The sequence below is a fragment of the Molothrus aeneus genome, chromosome 2 (assembly GCF_037042795.1).
Source record: "Molothrus aeneus isolate 106 chromosome 2, BPBGC_Maene_1.0, whole genome shotgun sequence".
Taxonomy (NCBI): Eukaryota; Metazoa; Chordata; class Aves; order Passeriformes; family Icteridae; genus Molothrus; species Molothrus aeneus.
In genome coordinates this window covers 77,396,143-77,422,121 of record NC_089647.1, presented here as the reverse complement: position 1 = coordinate 77,422,121, position 25,979 = coordinate 77,396,143, and the positions used below count along the sequence as shown (strand labels likewise).

The following is a 25,979-nucleotide window of genomic DNA, read 5'->3' as shown; positions in this document are numbered from 1 at the left end:
ATTCCCCCATGAATACTCAGAGAGGATATTAGTGTTTCTGCAGATACTTGAAGTACTGCAGCCAATTAGCAAGGCACATGTACTTATTTAAGAAGGAAAAAAAATATAAGACAATACTGTGTTTACTTATCACCATTTATGAAGCACTTCTTTATAATTTTGCAAATACTACTTAATTTAATGCTCACGGAATAATACATCTCCAGTGTTTGCTCTCATTTTTTCATTTTTGGGTGAAGTGCATGCATTCAACACAAAGGTCAGTATTTAAAGAGAAGAACATTTAGGTTTTGCATAGGTCACATTAAAAATGTCTTCACTATCATTTCAGTTACTATTTTGTTCTTAAACTGTTTACATATATATACACACAAGTGTATATATAATATAATTATAGATCCCTTTTGTCTAGTTATTGGGCAAAGCTAGATGAAGTGGTGCAAGTAACCTGCAGCAAGTGTGCTGCCAGGCATAAAGCAAAAAGTAAGGTGTGATGTTTCATTTGACATTGACATTTGGGTCCATTTTTGTTTCATTGTGCTGTGATGTTGCAGTAAATTTTTACTGGCCCAGTGAAGGTAGGTACCCTGTCGTTGGTGCAGGGTGCACTGAGGTAGTAACCAAGACTGACAAAGTTGCTAGTTGCTGTAACAAAGTCTGAACAGCAGAACTTCTTATTTCCTGGGTTAAAAACCTGGGAATTACATTAGATAGCAATCCTCAAAAGCATATGGAACAGTAGGCTTCTGGTTTACTCTAGTAATACTTCTCATTTACTATTGTCTAAAATATTTTTTCAAGTGTGGATGTATTCCTTTTGTGCAAATATGATGTGATTTGCCTAGCATACAATTCAAGCATTCTTTAAAAGATGAGATAGAATCAGCTGTTGGAAGCAACAGGTTTTTTGTCAATTTATGTCATATTCATTTATTTTTTTTTAAATGTAGTTCACTGAGAGTCTGTTGGAGTATTGAGGGAGCTAGGTATTTATAACTGGAAGACTCCCATGTGTTATTGAAACAATGTTATTTGATTGAGTGCTGTGCCAGAATTAACTTTTCCTGATTAGGTGGGTGGGTTCACAGAAAGAGTCATCTGCTGCTTTCAGTGCCAGTATGTCAGTATGTGTGTGCTCCTTTGTGTCCCTGTGATTTGAATTACATTGTGTCATAACTTTGCCCTTGAGGTTAACAAGCAAGAAGAGCCCATGGAAAAAAGCATTTAGATTTTCCAGGTGGTGCCTCAAAATACTGCTTGGGATGAGCTGCTGTTGTGCTAGCTGTTGTAAAAGTCACTGGATGAATATTCCTGCTGTCCAGTTGCATTTTGATAGTCACAAGTAGTAAGTGCTTATCAAAACAGATTATGTTTCTGGGAAGTTGGATCTTTTGGAGATCATCTTTCTGCTTGGACACTTGCTGGCAGTATAAAATGTAATAGTTAAAAGTAAGCTCTAGGATACAAATAATTTCTTGACTTAATTTTTAAAACCTCAGCCTGGGCAATTTATTTTCTGTTTATTATGGGGCAGTAGAATACATGGAGCTGTTACCCATGTTTAGTATTAAATAATCTTGCTGTATGTCCACAGTGGCTTTCCTAAGGCCACTATTAAGAAATACATAACACCTATTCATCTATTTATAGACTGCTTCCTGCTAGTGCTTGTAGCTCCATTTTACTCCTTATGGGAACATGTTAATTTGCAGGTGTATAAGCCAAACATGTTTTTATAAGGCAAATGATGTTTTGTAGCAGGAGGCTAACAATATTCAGTATGCTTAGCCTTACCATCTTTTGTTTTCTGAGAAGAGAATTGGACAATAACAATTGTCTCAATTTAAGCATGCAAGAAAAACATGTCCTGTGGGTTTTTTTTCTGTAGTGTGTAGTGTAGGTAATCACTGAACTCTTAGCTTAAATTTATTTTATCTCCTGAATTTTGACACTGCTTGTCCAAATATATACACTGTATTCTGACAGATTAAAATGTTTGGTGGGTGTCATGACTACTGCTTTGAAATATTTCCTATTTCTGATAAGTTTCCATGCTTATAATACTCAGACAAAACCCAAAGTGGTATGGCAGAAAATTTGCTCTTTTATCTTTCAGAAATAGAGCATTGGCTGGCTCGAGACCAGCCATGAACGCCTATGCTTTTAGCATTTTCCTAGATTACAGAAATAAAAATGTTGTTGGCTGCAGATTAATAGGAAAAGTTAAGCCTTATTGAAAAGACTGACTTTTACTGCCTATAAACTTGATGTTGCAGTTTGAACTAGGCTGAGTTTTATCTGTGTCTGCTGGTCCATAAATCGTATTTAACAATTGTGTAACTACCCATCATATTTTCTTTTATATTACATGAAGCAATAGACCAGATTTTTTTTTTTAAAGTGTAGAAGAGCCTGAGAGAGAATCTTCTTCCTTGTGCTGTTTTATGTCTGGCTAAATGCCAGTATCAGTGTGTTGTTTATTGTTTTCTTTTTTCATATCTGGTTCAAACTGATAAAACATCCTTTTCCTTTTGAATCTGACAAATGACTAAGAAAGAAATGAGTAACATTTAGGAGAAGCTCAAGGAAGAAAATTCTTCATTAATTTTTACATAAATGATGTTTCTGTAAATCAAGTACCTCACTGATTAAGTAGGAGAAGTCTGTATTTAAGACCTCAGCTTCAGTGAGCTTTAGATTCTTTAAAAGCTTCTCATGAGGGAGGATTTTTCCTTTTAATCTTGTATTTACAGCATGCAAACAAAATGTAAGCAAAGCTTATATTCTTTTAAGATTCCTTTTCATGAATTTTATAATTGTGGTAAGCCAGTTTTGTGACTACAGGGCAAAGAGAGGCATTTGCAATTAATTGGATGATTTTTAAAGCTGCATTTTTGGGTTTTGAATTAGCTGTGCTAGACAAGTGTGTGTATGTGTTTGCATGCCCATGAAATAATTTTAGTTGCATTTTCTTTAAAAGTAATCCCTTTCCTCTGGTTTTGCTGTTAAAATGAGAGAAGCCAGAGCTAGCTTTCTTCCAATCTTCACCTCTCACCTTCCCAAGAGAATTAACAGGATGGACATAGTTCTTCAGTACCTGGGAGAAGTGGATGAGAGTGCTGATCATGTGCAGCACCATGTAAAAGCCATTATATATTTGAGATGACAGCTTTCCCTTGCTACCAGGCTGTGGAATTGGGGCTGCCATCTATCCACTTGCTAGTTCAGATAGTAGCTGTTCTGCTTTGTGAGCTTTCTGACACTGTTGACCAAGCATGTGTTTATTCTTTCCTTTGAAAAGCTCCCCAAGTTTCTCCAAGTGGTCACACAGCGTCTGAGCAGCATTTCAGACAATCTGACTGGAAGGCCCCTGGTTGGAAGGAATTCTCTCAAACCAGATCACCTCCTAATCTCTCACAAAAGCTCTGCCTCAGCTGCTGGTCTTTGTGTGAGAAGGCCACTTCTCAGAAACATGCCACGAGAGAGGGGAAGGGTCCTTCTGGTGTCAGCCCTGCTTTTGATTGCTTTAAGCAATTGTGAAGCCAGACCTTCTCAGCTAACTGCAGAGACTGTCCACACAAATCAAATGGTCTCTCTCTGCACAGTTTAATTTGCATTATTTATTTTTGTTTCTCCTAAAGGTCAGTCATACTGTACCACTCTCAAACCAACCTGTCACCACAGCATGTTGTGTATAATTTCTCATGAGAAACTCTTGAGAAGGAGTGGTCACATGAGAAAGGCAAACTTGACCAAAAGGAGAGACTGGGCCATGTTACTCTAGTAGTCTCTAAACCTTTCTTTAATGTAAGAAAGAGTGTATTGCATAAGAGCTCAAGCTCAGTGGTTGGCAGGTGGGCGTCTTGCTTGCCTGGATAGGTAGAGAGAGACCTGTCACTGAAAGTGAGAGAAAGGTGAGCAAAGGGTGTTTTGTTTTCTGGCTGATGATGTGTTGCCTTGTACTTCACTTATAGACCAGTAAAGGTTGAAATGCTCTTTGTATTCTGTTATATCTCTCTCTGTGCTTAAGGGAGAAAATTTGTAAAGGACAGTTATTGCCTTAGTGAATGAGTTGGAAGAGGTGAAGTTACTGTAGCTTATTTGGAATCAGAGCTGGTTATGACAATCTGTTGGAGTGGGGCTGCTCAATCTGAAATTTTGTGAAGGGGTAATTTTACACTGTGTAGGAAATGTTTCAAATAGTTGGGTGGACAAGGTGTTAAGGAAGTGTGGAGCACATAATTTCATTAGCTTGGGATTCACTGCAGCAGTCTGAGCACTCAAATGCGAACTTGCGAACCAAAATATTTTGTGTAAATTAGTACATTAGAGGAAACGTAATCTTTTCTTAGGTTGTATATGCCTTTTCTGAGCTAATTGTCCAACCATTTAAGCTGCAGAAGGGTGCATGACATAAACTTAAGCCTTTTCTGATGGACACTGACATTAGTTCTTGGCTTTGTGATAACTCATGTTCATGAATGACAGGAGAAGGTGAGGCAGTAGCTGGGCTTCAGGTGAGAAGCTCTCCAAATGTGTCAGAGTACAATATGGAGTGAACTGAACAGCCCTTCTCCATCTCATCTGAGCAGAAAGATGTCAAACACAGCATAATAATCATGGCTTTAGAAGTTTTGGTCTGTGCTGAGTATGTTGTCATATAGCTAATGAACTTCTTGTAAATGCTTCCTGTGTGGTTGTAAATGGTAGCTGTTTTTCTTAACAAAGCCACATTTTGATCATAATTTTGGGTAGATTTTTCCAGACTTTGCTTTTTTTTGCCTCTTCAGCTGTTATGTTTTGTTATGTTTCCATATTTTTCTTGCCAATAAAACTACTGTGTGGTACATATGAGGGAATCTCAAATAGCTTTTAAATAGCCTGTGAACTAACCCTGAAAACTTTGGTGACTTTCTCTGACCAAAGCTTTCCTAATTCCTTGACAAACAAATTTATTTGATTCACTTTTGGATGAAGAAAACACCTGTTGGGTTTCTCAGGAATATTATTAATATACTAGTGATTAACAGCAGTTACTGATAGAGATGTTTGTTCTGTGTAGGACAATTAGAATTTGGGAGGTTATTATCATGAGTAATATAAAACAATATATAAAGATTATCTTGTTATTTTACCTGTAATGATGACAGAAGTTGGTCTGGCTGCTACAATTATCTTTAGTTATCAGTGGTACTATAAATTAGTACCACTGATCTTGAGAAAGTATAATTAGTAAAGTCTCTTGTAATTGTTACTTGTAAAAAAAATGTAATTTTATGTCTGTTACTGTGATGCTGAATTTCAGTTGCAGAAAGTTCAAGCTGGATTGTAACCCCATCTTTGCATTAGTTTGCACACTCCAAGGCAGAGCTGCCTTGTTCAGAGCTCTGTCTGAACCTGCTTTGCCATCTGACCACTTAACAGAATGCTTGGCAGGGTGAAGGCTTTTCTCTGTCTGATTGTGCAGGGGCAGCTGTAATATCTCATTTGTGGAAAGGGGTTTTAATGTGGAATCAATGCACAGTTACTGAGGAAAGCTACATGTGCAATTAGGAGGGAAGTAGATGGCCTATGGGAATTTTGCAAAAAAAAAAAAAAATAGAAAGAAGGAGGAATGTCAATTAGCTTGCCCTTGCTGCAGGTTACTGCTGAATTAAAACACAGCTCAGTCTTTGAGCTAAGGTTGTTTTCATTCCTCTTAAACCCAAATCAGAGCTTTCTGGGCTATATCAAGCAAAGGCAACCATCAACATAAGAGACTAGTAATTTTTTTATAATTTTTTTTGCAGTGAGAATACATATGTGATTATGTTAATAAGCTCTGGCTTACTGGATTTTGTGAAATAGTTCTAAGGCAATCAGCATGCTTGTCTCTAATTGTCACTTGCACTTCCCCATATGGTGTAACATGACAAAGTCTGCATTTTGAATACTGTATGTTTTTTATGGAGATGCAATATAATCCTGCCAATCTTTTAAAGAGTAACTTCTAGAATAAGTCAATAATTGTAATTTTCCCTCAATATACCTGAATTTATTTTGATTTTTCTTTTTTCCTGTAGGCAAAGCCAAAGCTTATAGAACCGATAGACTATGAAAATGTCATTGTTCAGAGGAAAACACAGATTTTGAATGATCCTCTACGTGAGATGCTACTGTTCCCTTATGATGACTTCCAGGTAATTTAATCCACCCTGTTTTTGTTGTGGGGGTTTTTGTTTGTTTGGAGTTGGTTTCTTTTTTTACCACAGGTTTTTAGGAGTAGGAGCCATGAGGTGATAACTTCCTATTTCTTTGTTTCTTAACTCTCTTTAGCTTCAAAAATCCCCACAAAATCTTTGCTGTGAGTCCCATTACCCTGCTTGATTAACTCTTTTGGGTACAGAAGAAATAGCACAATTTCCTCATCAGACCATATTAGAAGATCTACTTCTGCAACTCAACACTTTTACTGCCTTTTGAAGTAAATGATCAGTCACTTGTATTCCCCGTCCCTCTCCAATGTAGGAAATTATGTGATGACTGTTTAAAAAAACATCAGCTTTCTTTAATTCTTAAACTGATTTTTCCCCCCATTCTTAATAGTGAAAGACATGAACCTCTTCAAATGCAGTCTGCTACTCTTAGTTGCATCATCCCAGCCAAAACTGTGTTCTAACAAAATACCCCTTACATAAGAGTTTCTGACTTGATTAAGCCAGACTGAACCAAACTTTGTGATAATCTTGTTATATTTTTTTAATGACGATGTTTATAGAAATAAATAGTTTATTTCAGTACACTTCTTAAAAAATCTTCTTGTAGATCTTGTTAGGATAACTACCAAGCATCTTAGACACTGGGGTTGGAGTAAATAGTGAGGAAAGTCTCTTGTCCACATGCCCATACCTGTAATCAAAATGTCTATTTGAAAAGTATACAGACATCTGAACAATCTGTAAATTAATTTTATTCAACCAAGCAGTTGAAGCTAAGTTTGTTTACTGTGGGGAAAGTTGATGAGTTGGTATATTTCTACAGAAGGACATCTAAAATCCTATAAATTACATCTTGAATTTGTAATTAATTTTCTCTGGCCTAATAGAGTGTTTACCTGAATGCAGCTGGACTCTCTTTTTAATACAGTCTGGGGACTTCTTTTTCTTTGATTCTGACACAAATAACTCTACTTGTAGTCTTCCCACTCTCAGCTAAAATTTTTGAGTTTTGGGAAGCTACAGTTATTTAGAGAGGAGTTTGGGCTTCATGTGTTCCCAGCCATACATGGAAGTTTATAGGAGTAAAACTTCTTGAAAAGGAAGTTGTACTGAGACAAGTTTCGAATACAGAATCTCTCAGGATGATACCCTACACCTGCTGTTGGCTTCAGGACTGAAGAACATGAGTAGGCTACACCACCAAAATCCCCTTCTGCAGTGTGCCTCTTCAGTATCACAGATCAAGAGGAATCCAGGTTACTTCTGCTAAGTGTGCCCTTATCTGATCGACTGGTTCACTTACCAGGGTCATTCCAGTGAGCCGCTCTGAATTATCAATGGAGAAGAAACAAAGCCATCAAGAATATCCTCAGGCATTTTGTCTGAGCACTCTGGGGGTATGGCTGAAGTGTTTAACTGCTATTTCTAGTGACCTCCTGCAATTCCTAGCCTCAGGCCTGTATGAATGAAGCTAGTCCATAGCTCAGTCTCATCCTTCAAAAGGAATGACTGCAATTTGTCATAAATCATGATGGCTTTTGTCATCCTTTTTTTGAGTTCTGTGGTCAGATTTTCATCAAGGCAGGCATTAAAGTGTGTGTTACACTGGAAGATTTCTTCAAGTAGTCATAGTTTTGGAATATAGTCAGTTTTCCTGTTTCTTTATCCTTCATCAGAATAATACCTGAACAAGTTTTCTGGGTTCCCCCAGTTTTGGCAGTCTCATTTTATATGTGATTTACATGAAGACAGGTTTGTACTATCAAACTGTATTATCAAACTTTTATTTCCTTCGAAGACTTGCTGGCACAAACTAAGTCCAAATATTTTTGTTGTACACAGGACTCTTCTGCACTACTTTGATCTATCTAGCTTATTTTCAACAACACAAAACGTTTAAATCTGTCATTCAATATATTAAGTAAATATTTCTAAGTCAGAGAACTGAAAATTCTTAAGTGCTTATTGCTTTTATTTGAAAGTTAGACCTTTTAACCCTGTTCAGTTTTCCATAGCCATATTTACAGGTTTGAAATCACTAGTCATTATATAGTTGCCAGTATCATTTGAATAATTAAAAAAAATATTAAGGCATATTTTCTGTGTTTGCCATTCAGCTTCACATGTATTTTTTAAATTCCTCTATCTTGTGGCTGTCACTCAGTGTCTGAGCAGCTCTTGGGTAAGCCATGGCTCAAATGTTTGATAATGGCTTCATCCCCTTCAAGAAAAAAATTAAATAGTGAACTAGAGCATTTAGAACTATCTGTAAACACACTTAGGACTGTTTATAGGTGGAAATGCCTACCATTGCCTAGAAACCTGTTCATGCTATTTCCTTTCAGAGCATTCAGTTTTTATCTTTACAAAGTTCTTCCTCAAACTTAGGTTAAATTGATTACAATCTGAAAACCCTTGCCTGGAAAGGAAGCCCAGCAGTGCTAGTTTATAATGACATTAAGAGTAAGGCTATTTTGTTCAGCATGGCCCTAAAACTAGCACTTAAAATGGCATGGGAAATACTTAGCTTGCAGTACTAGATATCACTTTTAGAATTTTTGGAAGATTACAGAAGAAGCTGTGTGTTTTCAAAAAAGCACCATTGATGATACCACCCCTGAATTTATGTTAAATTTTAAATTATTTAGAGAGAAATTGGAAAGAAATATTTGTGCTTGATTTGGATTTTTTCAGGTAATGCAGTTAGATAACTGAAAGTTAATTTATTAGGGGTGAGAAGCTATTATTAATGGAGCACCAATATTAATTTTGAGTCCATATCAGTAGTGAAAAAGCACAGCAACTGGCTTTTTTTGGATCACATATAGCTTTCCTCTCTTCCTCTCTTTTTCTCTTCCTCAGATTAAAATTGTCTAGTGAGAGAAGGGGGGAAAAAAACAACACAAAAGTGGAAAATAACTATTTTTCTGTCAGGTATGACTGTTCTCTAAACATGCTGTCAGAAGCAGCTCTAAGCTCAAATCACTACCAAAGAAACATTTGAGCAAGAATGCTCAAAATGCTCAGAAAATACTTCAGTCTTGGAAAGCTCATAAAGTTTGAAGGATTGTTCCTCAGCCAGCTATCTAGTTACAGGAACCTGTCCAGATTTCCACTTAACTGCATTTGCTGTTGTCCCAAATGTGGTTAGCTGAGGTTATGAAACCTATTTTCTCTCTTTTTATATATGTTTGATAGCAGTTCATTTACTTTTCATAAGAACATGATTTCTGTTCTGCTTTGTGCAGAGCTTCAAATCCAAAAAAGTTGGCTTGTAATTTTTTTTCTTTCAAGTTTTTTTTTTCTTTTGTGCTATTATATCTAAATAAGAGCAAGATTTACTTTTCTGTAGTTACCAGAAGAGCTCTTAATCAGCAAGTTCATCTCCATATATTGGGTCTTTTTAAATTTACCACTTGAAAATTGTTTCAGCTGCTTTTCACAAGCTCAAGCTCTGAGTTTTCTGCACTGAGCTCACCTATAAGGTTACTCCCTACCTTGTTCTCAACAAGTTTATAGGGGCAGACCTGTTGTGTTTGGAGACATGTTTTGCTGTTGGCATCCCTGAATTTGCTTTCATTCTTAGTAAGTGGGGTGTCTAAATTTTGTTCATGCTTTTCAGTCTGTTCATTTTTAGCTGCATTTTTGTCCTCTTTTTCATTTTGTTGCCTATACAATCTGTTTGTTAATTGTGATGGTAGAACCACTTTTCTGCCACCCATTGGAACATCTCTTGCTACTCTCAGTCACAACAATGCTGACAGATTTTCAAGGCTTTCCCTCTTCTAACCTCTTGGTGGGAAGAGCCATCTCCTTTGTAACAGTAAATTACTATATCCATTGGATACTCTTGTATCCAAGCTTGTGCCTCTTCATGGCTGCTTGTAAATTTCTCACCTGAATTTCATTAATTTCCTCAATAATGAAATGGCTTCATAACAAAATGGCATTAGTTTAAAACAGGCCACCTTCGTGGTAGTGGTCACGTTGAAGTCATATGCTCAATGACTGCAAAACTGATGATGTTTATTTTAATTGCACAGTGGTAAATTATTTAAAGGAACCTTAACCCAAAGCGGTACTAGTGTGTACTTGGCAATAAGTCACCCTTTATCTAAATACTTTTTTTTCTTTCAAAATACATACGTTTTGAGTACTACCTCCATTTTTAAAGGACATCATAAAACCATAGAAGGGTTTGGGTGGGAAGCAAACTTAAAGATCATCTTGTTCTAACACCCTGGCACAGGCAGGAACACCTTCCACTACACTGGTTTGTTTTCCAGCCTGGCCTTGAGCATCTCCGGGGTTGAGCATCCACGGCTTGTCTGGGCAGCCTGTTCCAGTAACTCACCACCCTCACAGTAAAGAACTTTATCCTAATATCTCATCTAAACTGCTTTCTTGCAGTTTGAATCCATTCCCCTTTGTCCTGTCAAATGATGCAAATTCAGGCTAAATTTGCTTGTAGCAAATAAAATGTGGGTGCATTCCTACCCATATTAAATTTGTCTTTGCAAAGTTATCACAGTGTTATTTTGAAGGCAGTTTGGTGCTTTAGCTTAGACATCATTTCACCTTTGTTATTTCTGGGTTTGAGCCATTTGGATTTAACACACTTTCACTTAAAGCTCTCAGCTTTTATTTAATGCGAGTTAAGTACTTCTGAAAATAGATCTTGTGCCAACTTTGCAGAAGTAAAACTAAATCCAGGTCATTCTATGAGAAGGCACATCTTCAGTAGAGGAAAAGCAAAAAAAAAAATCCAAGTAATGTCCTTATTTTAGAGACCACAAATTAAACTCCTCAAATAACTAATTTTGAAATGTTCCAAGTAATTTCTCTTTTACTTTTTCCCATTCAAATCTCTTTGGTGTTTTTCCTTAAGTCTTTAGCCAACTATTCTAAATCAATTTAGTTTGGAAATTACTTTAAAATACAGGTTCTGACACTTCCTATACAAAGGATCTGACACTTCCCATGCAAAGGTGAAGTCACTTCTGACACATGGTTATTTTAAGGGTAGGATCTCACAGCTTGCCATCTTTTCCACTGAGTCTTTTAGAACAGTTTCTGTCTCTGCATCTAGAGCATGAGCCTCTGTGGTAACAGTCTCACTGGCAAACACAACCTTGAGGCAGAAAGAGCATCCATTGCAGTCTGCTTTCCTTGTGGACACGTTCACTATCCACATTCCATCAGGTTTTGAGTAGTGAGGACTCCTTGGTTGACTTGGGGAAATGTTCTTGCTGCTGTTCTCTTTTCTGAGACCTCAACATATCCTAAATCCCTGGGACTCAGGAAGTTGTGTCAGTGAAAGTCTGTTAAGTGTGTGCCTCAGTAAGTGCTGTGACTCCTGGCTCGTGTTAAAAGTGGCCTTCCTTAGTTTTGACAGCAGACTAATTAAAAGGGTTTTTTAATTTTCTTTGAGAGCATGAGACAAACACTTTATGGTTCCTGAGGCTACCATAAATCAAATGATCACTCAAACCCAGAGAGTTGAAAAGTTTGTTTTCTACAAAACAGTTCAGCCAATGTAGTTGTGAAGAGAGTTTGTTGAGAAGACAATCCTTCCTTTCCTTATTTTTCTTTTGGAATTTAATGTGTATTTATGTGCATGCTTTCTTTTAGAATAGAATATTGTGGTGCTGCTTAAGTAATTATTTTCAGGAGTTTGCTCTAAATCACAGTACCTCACTCATTGCATTTCCTGGCTCTTTGATGCACTACTGCAGCTGATGGATGTGCTGAGAAGGAGACAGATGCATTAAGACAATTACTAATATGAACAAAATTGACAAGTAAGATTCTTCTGGTTTGTCACTGATATTGAGACAGTACTAAGAAAAAATCTCATTATGTGAGAACAACTAGAAAAAAAGCCCTTAGTATTGTATTGATAGTTGTCTAGCAGGGTAACTGCAGCAGACATTTTAAAAGTATGTTCAGCAAATTCAATTTTACCAAATTATGCTACAGTGTTAAAATTTGGTTGATGAGTTCATGGGTTTCCCAGGAAAAGTGCCTGGTAAGATGCCACCTTAGTCTCTGGTTTTTCTTAAAATAATATTCTTTTAGGAAAGCATGGTATAACTGTATGCTTGTAGAATATATATAAAACTGCATGTAATTTTTATACATTATATAAAGTATAAATAATTTCTCATAAAATATCAGACTATTTCATTGGAATAGTATCTAGAAATTCTGGTCTTAAGGAAGTCTATTATTCTAAATAGAAGTTTTTATTTCCATAGCTTGTGAAAATGAATACTTAATATGATTTGAAGATATTTCTAGAATTAAGAAAACTTCATTTTTAAAAGCTGCTAGCATATAAATGTGTATCTTCTTGCAGTTTGGTATTTTGTCTTTTAACTGTAATTTGCAAGGTTTATTGGTCCCATGAAATATTTTGGGGTTTGTGGTGTTTGTTTTTAATACCTCCCCACCTCTCCCACCCAAGAAGTCAGCATTGTCACTTTTAGTGCTCTAGACTAGATGAATGAGTTGACCATGACTATGGGATTATTTTTTTCCTTTTCAATCTTTACTGTAATTGAATGTTCTTACTTAAATACCCCCCCCCCAGTTAATGGAGTGAGCCTTTGGTAATGACCAAGATAATCACCTTATGGATCAGACTCTCAACAGAGATAAATTAAGCTAATGTACTTATGCACACTTTGTTTTTCAATATAACTTGGGGAGCTTTTTCTTGTCACATTTTTATCTGATCCTTCCTGGATGTGTGGAGTCCTGTAAGTAACAGTTGAGGGACCACAACCCCCTTCCAGGCCCTGGCTGTGTAAAACTCTCTTGCTCACCTTTGATGGCCTAAGCTATGAGATTCCTTTCCACATAGTGCAAAAAACTTCTATTGCTGTGTGGTTATTTTCATTTGTGGTCCAGAAGATTTTGTTAAGTTTTCATCTTTTTCACTTTTACAAATGTAAAGTATCCTAAGACTTACTTCAGCACAGGTCTGAGAAGCAGAATTTCATGGTCACAGAGAAATTTCCTGCTCTCTGGTAGCCTTCCTGTGCATCTCTGAGTTCAGACATAGGATAGGAATAAGTTCTGACTTGGTAGCCTAAAGTATGTATATACTTCAGTGACCCACACCTTCTCTCTAAACCTGGGAGTCTGAACAGTGCTAGTCTCATTTTTTGTTGCTTGAGATCTGCAGTTGAATTACTCTTTATTTTGGTGTGGTTTTCTTACCTTCCTTGAATAACAGTTTTTATGTGTAGTAATAACACTACCTTAATGTCTGTCTTCAGAATGTTTGAGTTATGTTGTCATGGTGCAATTATTTTTTTCTTGTATTGTCTTCTCCATGTTGACAATGTAGTAGAAAAAACTGTCCTATGGCATCTATTCCTCACTGATTCCAATCTTGCCCTTATTGTGAAAGAAGGAACATGTCGCTTGAACGAAAGCAAATTCTCACTAATTGGCTATTCTGAAACATCATATTCATAGGATGTTTTCTGCTGAGCTTCTCTTCATTGTAGTGGTGTAACTGAGTGTGGCCATAGTGTGTCATCTCCCCTTTAATTGCAATTTTCATTAATTGCTTTTGTTGTTTATCAGACAGCATTATTGCAGCGGCAGAGTCGATACATTCGGTCAACGGTTCCTGAAAATGCAGAGAAAGAAGCTCAGAGCCTGTTTGTAACTGAGGTAATACTGCAGTTGCATGTCACTGTGTGCAATAACAATATTATACCTGACTTGTTTCTCTTCTTCATTTACCATTTAAAACTAACAGAAAAATAAGCCCTGGAAAAAGAACTAAATATTTATTGCCACTTGTCAATTATATCAAGGCAAAATTTCCAGGAAAACCCAGTATTAAAACCCAGTATTTTTTTCCTTTGGTGGCTGGAAAAGAAGTTTTACAGGATAGATTTTAATTCTTTTGTTTGCGTCATTGGCTTTTGCAGATGGTTCTCCTCCACTTCATTATGCTTTTGGCTTTTCCAGATGAACGTGGGTGATTTCAATGCATAATATTCGATCTACAATAAATCTGGAATGAATCACTGTGACTTGTTTTTTCTGATAAAGTCTTTCACACTAGCCATTCTTACTTTGTTTCAAATAATCTTGTACAGATTGCTGGAACAGAGGTATCCAGAACTGTAACGCTTGTGGAGGCCAAAATTCATTATGACTGTTCAACTTGTATGCTATATGTAGAAAAAACATCCTCAACCCTAAAGTTTCTCAGAACTGTTTGCTTAGGTTGGCATTCCTTTGGTTTTGTGAGGCTGTTCTTCATTTATTGTCTTGTTGAAGCCTTTAAGGAATTAAAGGTTCAATTGTTTTTCTTTTTTTTCTGTGTGTTTTCTACTGATATGTTTTAAGCTGATATTTTAACATCTGAAGCAAGTAAATGTCTGTTGTAACTCTAATAAAACTGAAGGAGCTCCACATAGCTGAATTTACATCAAAGTGTTTTATCCACACTGATAAATACCCTTAATACCTAACCTAAACATTTCTGAGATAAATTTGAAGAGGATAGACAAGAGGAAGGAGGAGTGTTAGAAGTAATTCATAGAGTTTAATGAGTTTCTGCTGAAACAATTGCTTGGCAAGTATTAAACTCGTGTTTTGAAATACAAAGAAAATATTTACAATTTATTGGATGCTGTGTTTGTGTATGTGTAGGTTTATTGTGTAACATAAAATTTTGTACGGAATGGTTTCTGTCAACAGATTTTGTCAGTTTTATGTTACTTTGTTCAAAGCCAAGATAAATCAGTACTTTTATGTTGTAACAATATGGGTGGAGTAAAATGGTATTTCCTGTGATCTAGATCAGAACTTAATGACATAATTGCTTTTCAACCACTGCAAGCATGCAGTCTAAATTTAAGTATTAATTTAATTGCACTGAAAGTATAAATTCAGGAAAATAGGTTTTTGGCTTTCTGTATCGCTATGTGCACAATTGAACAATTCTATTTTAATAAGGTGTCTGTTTCTGTGCTGAGCTGTCTTTGGGCTCAGTCATGTTTTCAGCTTCAGCAGAGTTTTCTAAAGACTTGGCCATGTTTTCAGCTTCAGCAAAATGCTGGTTTAACTTTCTGGACGACTGAAGATGGTTAATCCAGATGCTGAGTGCATTCATCATTTTCTGGTTTTATTAAATACATGTCTAGCATGGATCATAACATTCCATTGAAACATATAACTTGTTCCAAAAACCTAAATTGCATTAGACTATTGCAAAAGAAAGGAAGTGTACAGAATTTTCAGAGATTGATATGTAACCATAATAGTTCATAAACAGACATATCTTAAGAGATTTTCTTGTCCTGTGTCTATTGAATGCCTTTAATCCTCTTCCAGTTAATATTGATACTTGGTTTTCATTTAAACAGTGCATCAAAACCTACAATTCAGACTGGCATATTGTTAACTATAGATATGAAGATTACTCAGGAGAGTTTCGACAGCTTCCAAAGTAAGTATGTTACTTAGTTTGTTTAGTGGTATGATAAATTGAAATTGTGGAGGAATTTTGCATTTAATATAGACTTATTTATTAGAGAAGTATATTAATATGTATGATATATAAACTGAAATATGCTATATCCATATTTAATGGTCAGTAGAGATGATAAAGACTTGTTGGATGGAATTGATGAACTTGAATGTGTAATATCATGTTAAACCATTTGCTGGGAAGGTACTGTCATAACATTGCCTTGTTAACAGGCAAATGAAAACAAGACATTGTATCATTGACAATGTGACTTTGAGTATGATAACTAAAACAGGCTAATGTTTAGATGAACCTAAAATGGTAATATCCTGTTTTCATTGTTTCAAAGGCAGCTTTTGGAACTCCCTTTGGGAGCTTGGGGAATAGAACCTAACTGAGATGGTTGGAGCAGGTTTTCACAAGGATGATTCAAAGTACAAGCCTAGCCGACATCTGTTACAAACTTTCTAAACCATCTGCTAGAGAAATGTTTTCCCACTTTTTCAAAATTTTGTAGGAAGAGTATAGAGATTAGAACCTTAATTCAGAATGTCTGAGAGTGGCTAAATACCCTGAATACCCCAGCTCTGGAAGATCTATGTCTTCCCTGATTGCTCTCCTGCATCTATCAGTTAAGAAATAGTTATCTTGCCCTTTGGAGAGTTCTGATCTACTCATAGGTTTTGTACAAGGCAGTACCTGGTTTTCACTTGCCCTGAACAGCAACCACAATAGGAATTTAAAAAAATGCATTGTCCTGCAAGGAGCCACTGGTTGCAGGTATGAATTCTTACTGATAAGATATTAGGAGTGCAGTGAATGAGAAGGCATCTGTTCTCTTGAGTTACACTTTAGCACAGTAACAAACAGAGCAAAAAGGACATGGCTGCCAGATGTACAAATGAGGAAAATTGCTTTCTAAGAAGTAGAATTAATGAAAAATACATGCTTTTACTTAGTTATTCTTGTGCTTTTTCCTCTTCAGTAGGAAAAGAACATCTAAATTTTTTGCCTCAATAAAATACGTAAGTAATAACAAAGTTCCTAGTACTTCAGAAGCTTTTTCTTTTGTAGTAAAGGGACAAAGCCAGACAAGCTTCCTGTTCATTTATATGAAGTGGATGAAGAAGCAGATAAAGATGAGGTGAGATAATAGCAATTCCTTACTTTCTCTTGTTTTCATTAAAGAATGTTGGGTGTGTAGAGGTTGTGAGTTTGGTTAAGTGTTGATGTCAGTACATGAAAACAAAGATTAGCTTGAACCACCTTATTGGGAAACAAATCAGTTATTTTTCTTGTCTCCTTTCAAATAACCTTGTTCTCTGGAGATCTGTCAGGTGAGCCAGAAAAAGTTTTGACAGATAATAAAATTGAAGTTTTAGTGCTTGGTGACATATAATCCTTCAGCTGTCATAAAATCTTTTTTATACTGTGTCTATGTAGGCAGGTTTCCAGAGGGAGGTGTTTCCTGCAGTTTAATCATGGAATTGAATAAAATCATAGGTGAATCTGTTCCAGCACAACAACAGCACACACACTTCAGCATGCATGACAGTATAGCATACTGTGTGTGTCTGAGCTAAAATCAATTCATCACAAATATGAGCGCAGGATAAGACTTGAGGAGCTGTCATGGAAACAAAGGCTTTAAAAATTGACTAAAACTCCTAGATATGTTCTCTGGTGTTGTTGACGTAGGGAGAGTTGTATAGCATCAAGCAATTTTCAAGTATATTTAGAATGCCAAAGACTTTTTTTTTCAGCAACTGCCTCTGTTATTTTTGTGATTTATTTATTTTTTACCACACCCTGTTCCAAAATACGTTTTTAAATGCCACTGTTACCTTTTCTTACAGTTACTTGAACTCTTCCATCTCAAACAAGAATGAAAATAAAAGAATTTTTCTTTTTTGTGTTTTTTTTTTTGCCTCTTGGCAATTACTTTGCTTCTAAATTCCTGGTACTCAGAACTGCTGCATATGAAATGAAAGGATTAAATGTGAAGAAGTTGTTTGGGGAATTCATCTGAGTAGATAGATTCCCAAGCAGAGAGTCCCAGGCTGACATTTATCCAGCACTGCTATTAATCTGCACTGTGATATCTGGACAAATAACTTTATGTATCTATATCCAAAACCTCCTCTTTGTAGGATGGGAATAATTATGATTACTATTATACTGACATTTAAAAGACTTGACATTATTTACTGTGATAATATTTCTGACAACAGAAGTGTATTAGAAAACAGTGAGTTAAGCACTAAAAAATTAAATGGGTGTATAATTGACTATAATTCTAACCATGAAATACATTATGGGTAGAGTTAGTGAAACACTGAAAAACTATAATTTGGTTATTAGCAGGTAGTATGTGTTTTATTAGGAAATGTAGGTAGAGAGGAGTGCCTGTGTCCTGTAAGAATAGGCAGGAACAGGGTATCTCTTTCAGAAGTACAGTCACTGGAGGAGAGCTCTGCTGCTCCTTGAGGAACTTAGAAAATAAACACAAGAAAAGGACATGCTAGGAGGAAAAGGGAAGTTAGTGGTACAATACAGTGGGGGGACATAAATTCTTTCATCAAGGGAAGACCTAATGCCAGAGGTGTTTGTTTCAGACATGAATATCTTTCTATGCCAAAAAGCACAGATGCAAACCTTAGATTGAGAGTTGTTTGGTCCTTTTGTTTCGCTTTTGTTTGTGTTTGAAGAAAGCTGATTTATTAAGAGAATCATAGAAAACAAAAAGCTAAAAGTGATTAAAAATTGGAGGAAAATCAGATAAATATTAGTTTAATCATACATCATTAAAAAGGAGAAAATTACCTATCCAAAATTAATTCAGGCTATCAGGCCATCAGGTTGATGTTTGCAAATGGAATTTTTCAATCTGATATGGGATCAAGATACAGGATTGTTTTTGTTGAAACAGTTGCTGTTGAAGTAAACTTTGGAGCCAAGTTTGTGGGAAAGATCACTGTTAAAAGTGCAGCACAGTGTGCAGCAGCAATGATAAAAGTGAGGAAATTACCTTACCAGTTGGAAACAGGAAGTATGTTTTCAGTGTGAGAGTGGTGTGTTAACAACTGGATCCTGGGTTCCTTTGTATGAACAGATGGTCAGCTGGAAAGATTCAGTAGCTTTTTGGCTCTCTAGGCAGGAATTCTGCCTAACAGAAGAAATGCTGTAACTAGAGAGGCCCAAATGATGCTCAGTTCTATTGCTAGAAAACAGCATGCAGCTCAACAGAGTTGGGAAATTGTGCACCTCAGAGACTGGGAACTGGAGTCTTAATAGAGCTAAATCTTAATTTTTGTTATCTCAGGTAATGAATGAATCTTAGTCATGTGAGGTGATCCTATGCATGGTTTGTGCAATTACAGAAAAGCATTGGCTGTTTTGTGCCAAGTTTTGACAATAACTCATCATCTACTCATGGCCTTACACTTGTAAAGGTGATTTAAACCCACCCTTTCCTTGGGGATAACTCATGCTAGGGGAGGTGAAGAGTCATACAGAGTCATATTTGGAAACCCAGTGTTTTAAGTTGTGTCTGTGTCTTTATTCTTGTACAAGAAAAATAACTATCTAGGTAATACAACAGCAGTGGAGGCTAATGACTTGAAAATATGGAAAAATGATAACTGGGTTGCTTGGACAGTGAGACTCTTTGGGGCACATGAAAATTTACTGAGCATTTCTGTTCTATGCCTTTGGACCATTATCAGATGCTATGATGATGACCATGTCATCCTTACTGGGCCTAACTTCAATAGTCCCAAGCTGACTATAATTTTAAAAGGTCAGATTGATGCATGCATCTCTTGCCTTCTGTTCACAGTTTTTTGAAGTTCACATGTTCATATGCTTACAAATATGCAAGTTAGACAGACCAAATAATCTGTAAATAAATTACCTAGTAACATTTTACTGTATGTTCCTTGATTCAGTTCCAGAAACAAATTAATGTTATTCCAAGATTTGGTTTAATGTTCAGTTTTTGAACTAGTGACTCTCTCCCCCTTTTATAATCAGTTTTTTTTGCATGTTTTCTTTAACAGCCAAGGAAAGGAATTAGAAAAATACTTGAGGTACTCAAGGATGTTTTGTGATTTTATTTTCAGCTGGATGCTCAGCTAATTCTGAATATTTCAGTAAAAAAAAATTACCAGGAATATTTCTCCTTTATATGGATGAAAATCCTCCTACATGTCTAATTCATTAGTAGTTTTGTTTCAAAATGGGCTATATCAACTGGAAACCATGGTAACATCAGCTTCGTAGTACTCTAAGAGATTACTTGGAACTGGTGATTTAATATTTATTCTGTGGCAGTTATAAATCAGTCTTTTTGATCTGTTTTGATTGCAGAGGGCTGCTTTTTGGTAGTTGTTAACATCCTAAGGTTTTAGATGCAGTCATTCAGTTCCCTCCCCTGGCAGATGGATGTGGGGTACAGGCAGTGGGTGTGATGTGTGATGCTTGCATTGGATCTGCTGTTTGTGAACTTGCCATCACTGCCAAGTTCAGTCTTGTTCTCTCTGCAAAGCTTTGATTCTGATCTGTAAAAGGGCAGACCCAATTCAAGAATTAATTCTCTAAATTCTTAAGAAAGTAATGCTTTTGAAGTAATGTATGTAAAGCAAAATGGTTTGAGAAATCTTGATTGAAGTTTTGGATAAGCATGTGTTTGCATTGTTCTTTTTGGCAATAGAAATTGGTGAAAATTCTTACACTCTGTGAAAAAGGTTACAAGGTAAATGTAAGCAAATGTTTTAAGTTTTGACTTGTTAAGTTTGCTCATTCCCCTGTTTTATTGGGATTTGTCTGGACTAACATGTAGCTATCTATAGGCTGGATCATCCTGTTGGCTGTAGATAAAGCCTGTAGAAGTGGCCAGATTACATAGTAAAAGTTAGATGAGGTCAATCTCATGCCAGTTCTTTAAATAAAATAATGGAAAAGCTATAGCATTTCAGCAGGGACTCATGGTACATTATTATCATTATGTTATGACCATAGTTATTCCAACTTCTAAAATTACTTCTGAAATTACTGATAAATACTACACAGACTGTGATACAAACACTTACCTTTTCTTTTTTCTTCTTTTTTTCTTTCTTCCTTTCCCTGTATTCCTTTCTTCATCTCCAGGATGCAGCATCTCTTGGGTCTCAGAAGGGTGGAATAACAAAACAAGGATGGCTGTACAAAGGCAACATGAACAGTGCAATCAGTGTGACAATGAGAGTAAGTTTAAGACTATCTGACATATAACAAAAACCTGAGCACTGATATTCAATATCCCTGGGCCTTGGAGAGGTGAATCTGTGGTTTAGTTCTAAAAAAAAACAGATGAAGAGAAAGAGGGAAGCTTGTATGTACTTCATATATCTGAAACCTTGCTTTTATTTTATGTAAATCAGAAAAAAAAGCCATGAAAAATCTAATATGTGGGAGGAGTAAAATTTTCCTAACTGTACCCTTGTGTGATTTTAGTGGAAAAGGACTGTGTAATATTGATGGGAGTTTATTTGTTTGTATTTTATATAAAACTATAATTTTTAATATGCCTCTTATGTATGTTATAGAGTCAGTTTTAAATACCTTTCAATAGGTCAGAAATAGTCAAATGATATAGTACAGTCCTGCTGCAGATATCATAACTTAATTTTTTTTAAATTAATGGTTTCTGTTTTCTTTTCTGCAGATACTGACTATGTTATCTATAAATAAAAACTTTTTTTCTCTTACCTACTATTTAAATAGCACTTTTGGGTATATAATGTGAAGCTAATTGATACTTGTGTTGTCACTGTTCTTCCCTCCTTTCTTTTCACTAGTCATTTAAAAGAAGATTTTTCCACTTAATCCAGCTTGGTGATGGATCCTATAATCTCAATTTCTACAAAGATGAAAAAATATCAAAAGAACCTAAAGGATCAATATTTCTAGATTCATGCATGGGAGTGGTTCAGGTAATTATAATTATTCTGCCTGTTTGCCAATTAATTTGATATTTATTAGCAAGTGAAATTTTATTTAAAATATAGATTAGTGTTGTTGAATGTAGATAAGTACCTATTATGCAGAGAAACAAGTAGACAGGCTGCATCTTGCCAAAGTAGTGAACAACATTTCAAAGGGCAGGAGACTGAATTTTTGAAATCTTTCTGAAAAGAACATAAATTACTGGTTGATGTCAAGTATTTAGCAAACCAAATTCAAAGGCAAATGCACAAAGAACCCCAAACTTGGCAAAGTAATGACAGCATAAAATTGAAGTTCATTTCAGTTAGATTTTGTGCTTGCATGAGCTGTAAAATGTTTTTCATAGCTTCTTGTGTGGGATTTTTGTTGCAGGAGTTGTATTGAATTCAAACACCCTTCCAGATGCTTTCATTTGACCTTTCTAATGTTACTTTTTTGTGCTTTTCTTTATTTTGAAAAGTTAAGGGCTTTGGTAAAATGTTTGTCAGTAGCAAGTGCCAAAGAAAAGATTGTTTTTCATTTTTTTTGTGATTCTGCTATGTACTTATAGTACAGCATGTAACTGTTCTGTTAGGCACAGCATACCTGGAAAAACCCCATGGGTCTTGGGGTTTTTTTTAACTTGCAGAATAAATAAAGAAATAGGCAAAGTTTAATAAAAATGTATTGGTTAAATAATATTTTTGTAACATAAAGTTGTTTGGAGATTTACACAAAGAGATAAAACAGCTTTACAGAGGATTTTTGCCCTGCAAATATTGTAATATTGTCTTTTGGATACACATTTAATAGGTAACTTCTATTAAAATCTTATAACTGTAATAAATTTTATCATATTGCAAGTTATATATATAATTTTACAGGAATTATTTTGCCTTAGAGATATAATTCTGGCCAATTCCACTGAAGTGAATTTAATTTGTGTTTTTAAAACAAGCCAACAAACACAAAAGTGGTTCCTAAACACAGCTGTAGTCTCATCAATAAATACAAATACTGATGGAAGGTGCAAAGAGGAGAGAGCCAGGCTCTGCCCAGTGCTGCCCAGTGACAGGGCTGGAGGCAACAGGCACAACCTGAAACACAGGAGGATCCCTCTGAACATCAGGGGACACTTTTTCACTGTGGGGGTGACTGAGCACTGGCACAGGTTGCCCAGAGAGGTTTGGAGTCTCCATCCTTGGAGATGTTCAAAAGCTCCCTGGCCACGATGCTGTGCTAAATGGCTCTAATTGGCTGTGCTTGAGGAGGGAGTGTTGGATGAAATGACGACCAGAGGCCCCTTCTAACCTCTAACTCTTCTCTCATTTGAGATTTAAAACCTGAAAATCTCTTTTCCTCACACATACTTTCATACTGTTCCATACTTTCTGTTCCGGCAGTTCAATCCAATTAACCTCAAGTTTCCTCAGACTCTGCCAGAAGCTTGCTTTTTAAAACAAACAATGCATTACTGTTTCTTTTGTTCTTCTGCAAGTAGGGCTGATACAGTCATCTCTAAGTAAAACTGTACTTTGGATGCTTTAAAATTTATACTTGGCTATGTCTCGTAATGCTGTACTGTATTGTACAGTACCCTCAGTGATCATCTTGGTACCTGGTCTTCAAAACTGCGTGTAAAAATTTGAGACTAGTTATGAATTAACATCATGTGTAAAATCAAAACCAGTTAATGCTCACTTCCAAGAAGCCAAGTAGTTATTCAGTGGCTAGAATAAAAGGGTTTGGAAATAACTCTTTTCTTCACTTGAATTTTTGGTGGGGAGCAAGTAAATGCTGATTTAAACTATCAAATATTGTCCCAATTCCAGACATGTAGTTTTATTGTCTTATATTATGTCCTGTATCCTTTCTGGCTGACGTTATTGTTTTACTGTTCCTTACTGTTGGTGTTGAATTAGCATTTAAAAACTCATATGGGAAGAAAGTGGTATCTACACAGTAGAAATTGCACTTCCATTTAACAGAAGAGGAAAACAAAGGAAAAAATGTGTAAGGATCCCAGCCCTCTTACTTTGAAGTAGTCTGACGTGGAATTCATAGAAATGGTTTTTCTTAGGTAGTTATGCTTACAAGATTTTGTTCTTGGAATGAAACTACTTGTTTCAGAGTCAGTCTTTTCAGTGAGGAGAGATTAGTTCCTACTGCATTGCTATAACACTCCCCTGGTCTGAGTTCATTCAGTGCATTTGCTTACTTATTATTTCAAAGACAGTAGATGCCTAAGAGAAAAATACTGACTTCACTTATAGACATGAAGTTAGACCAGAATATGCTGCTTCATCAGAACGTGTTTTAAGAGGAATGCTAAATTTGTGCAATAGTGGGGTTTTTATTTGGTTGGAGTATTTGGTTTGAGTGGATTTCTTTTTTTCCCCAAACTTAAATACGAGATTGAAATTCCCGTAATTCTGTTTGGTGTTTTCAGACTTGGTTTTGGTTTTGTTTTGTTGGGTTTTTTGATTTAATACTAAATTATATAGAGACTTTTCTGATTATAGATGTGGAGCATCTATTCACACATTCAGCCATATGTGTAGGTATAGTTGATCTAATTCAGTGTTTTGTGAAATCTAAGATCTGTGACATCTGTCACATGCCTCTGTCAAGGCTTTATACTGTGACACATAGAGGTTTACTTTTCTCAGGATTTTCCATTTATTTCAGCACTGACTTCAGCTGGTAGGATTGCCTTAGGTCTGTCTGAAGTCCACACTTTTGTTTGTATGCTTGACAGAAACTCAACTTTGGTAGACAGTTGACTGTTTTGTCAACAAGTAGTTAATTGAAGAATCAGAGATACAATGAAACTTATATGTAATTTGGCATTTAATTTAACTTAAACAAAAAATCCCCCAACCATTAAGTCTGCCTTACTGTTAATTTTAATGTTTATCTAATGCATTATCAATTTGTAAAACTAAATTGCTGATAATATAGAATTTTCATTTAAGACTTTTGAATTCATTCCCAGAAACATGAGTCAGGCTAAGTAGCATTTGAAACCCTGGTTTAAATTGTGCAGAAAAGGATGACAGAAATGGTTGAGGAAGAAAAAGAGGAACTGATTCACAATTTTATGTATATCTATATGACTAACAATATTGGGGCATTTGAGGTTGCTGTTGGTTATAATTTTGCCTCCAGTGTAAAAGCCCAGTCTGAAAACAGTTGTCACTCAAATATAATAGCATTTCATGCTTTTTGTTTTCTTTTTTTTTTTTCAGTAGACCTTAGTTAGCTTCATTTCTAGGTGATCTGAGTACATAAAGATTTGAAAATGGGATCTTTTGGGTTTTTATAAAATGATTGCAAGCAGAATGATGACTGGAAACTGGAATACAGGCTGTTCTCTTTCCTACTTGCACTCGTTGCAGTGCTGTGAATAACTTCAAAAGGTCAAATGTTAGAGAGAAAAAAGTGTCATTATAACACATTTTTTCAAAATACCAAACTATTTTTGTATAGAATATCTGAAATATGTGTAACTTCCTCTGATAGTGGTTAGACAGTATGTCAAGTGCTACACAGGTCTTTTATTTTCTTATAGAACAATAAGGTCAGACGTTTCGCATTTGAGCTCAAGATGCAAGACAAGAGTAGTTTCCTTTTAGCTGCAGACAGTGAACTTGAAATGGAAGAGTGGATAAACACTCTGAACAAAATCCTTCAGCTTAACTTTGAGGCTGCAATGCAAGAAAAAAGAAATGGCGAGTCCCATGAAGGTAAGCAGGGTTTGCAGCAAGGCTGATGTTATGTGACCATGTCTTCTTACCTGCATTTTGGAAAGAAGGGCTTTCATGTGGCTAAATTTTTTTGTTGTTGTTGTTTTCTTTGGTCATAAAAATTACAGGTCTTTTCACTGTCCACTTCAACTGATGAGCATTTTAACCTTTTGGGCATTAAAACAGTACTGTTCTGTATTGATTCCAGTTGAGTCAAGTCCACAAAATAATTATGAGATTGATTAGGTCTAGAAAAGTAGAACCCACAATGTAGAATCAGGACTGAGGCAGTTTAAGGAAGAAAATAAACTTAGGATGGACTTGTTTTGGAATGTGTAAAATGCTGCTGAAAATGAAATAATCTGTTCTGTGGTCACTGTAGGTAGAAATGGTGGTTACAATATGGGGCTTAAATTTAAATTTAATTCCCTTGACCACAAATATTTCCTGCAAGTATTGAAATAGACTGCTTGGGTGTAGAATCCTTTCTGTTGGAGCCCTTTAAGAATAGGTCAGGCAGGTATCTGTAAGGAATGCAGTGTATGTCACCAGTATCTCAGTGACAAAAGG

At 35.9% G+C, this 25,979-nt stretch overlaps 1 protein-coding gene across 2 annotated transcripts in view; it reads left to right on the top strand.

Moving 5' to 3' along the window:
• Positions 1-6,073: 6,073 nt before the first annotated feature.
• Positions 6,074-25,979, top strand: part of DOCK9 (dedicator of cytokinesis 9) — a 76,341-nt gene continuing 56,435 nt past the window's right edge. For both annotated transcript variants that reach the window (XM_066545137.1, XM_066545136.1), the window contains exons 1-7: positions 6,074-6,179; positions 13,794-13,883; positions 15,593-15,675; positions 16,771-16,840; positions 20,848-20,943; positions 21,537-21,671; positions 25,235-25,409. In XM_066545137.1, coding sequence (XP_066401234.1) covers positions 6,150-6,179; positions 13,794-13,883; positions 15,593-15,675; positions 16,771-16,840; positions 20,848-20,943; positions 21,537-21,671; positions 25,235-25,409 — 679 coding nt within the window. In that variant the 5' untranslated portion in view covers positions 6,074-6,149. The remainder of the gene's footprint in view (positions 6,180-13,793; positions 13,884-15,592; positions 15,676-16,770; positions 16,841-20,847; positions 20,944-21,536; positions 21,672-25,234; positions 25,410-25,979) is intronic.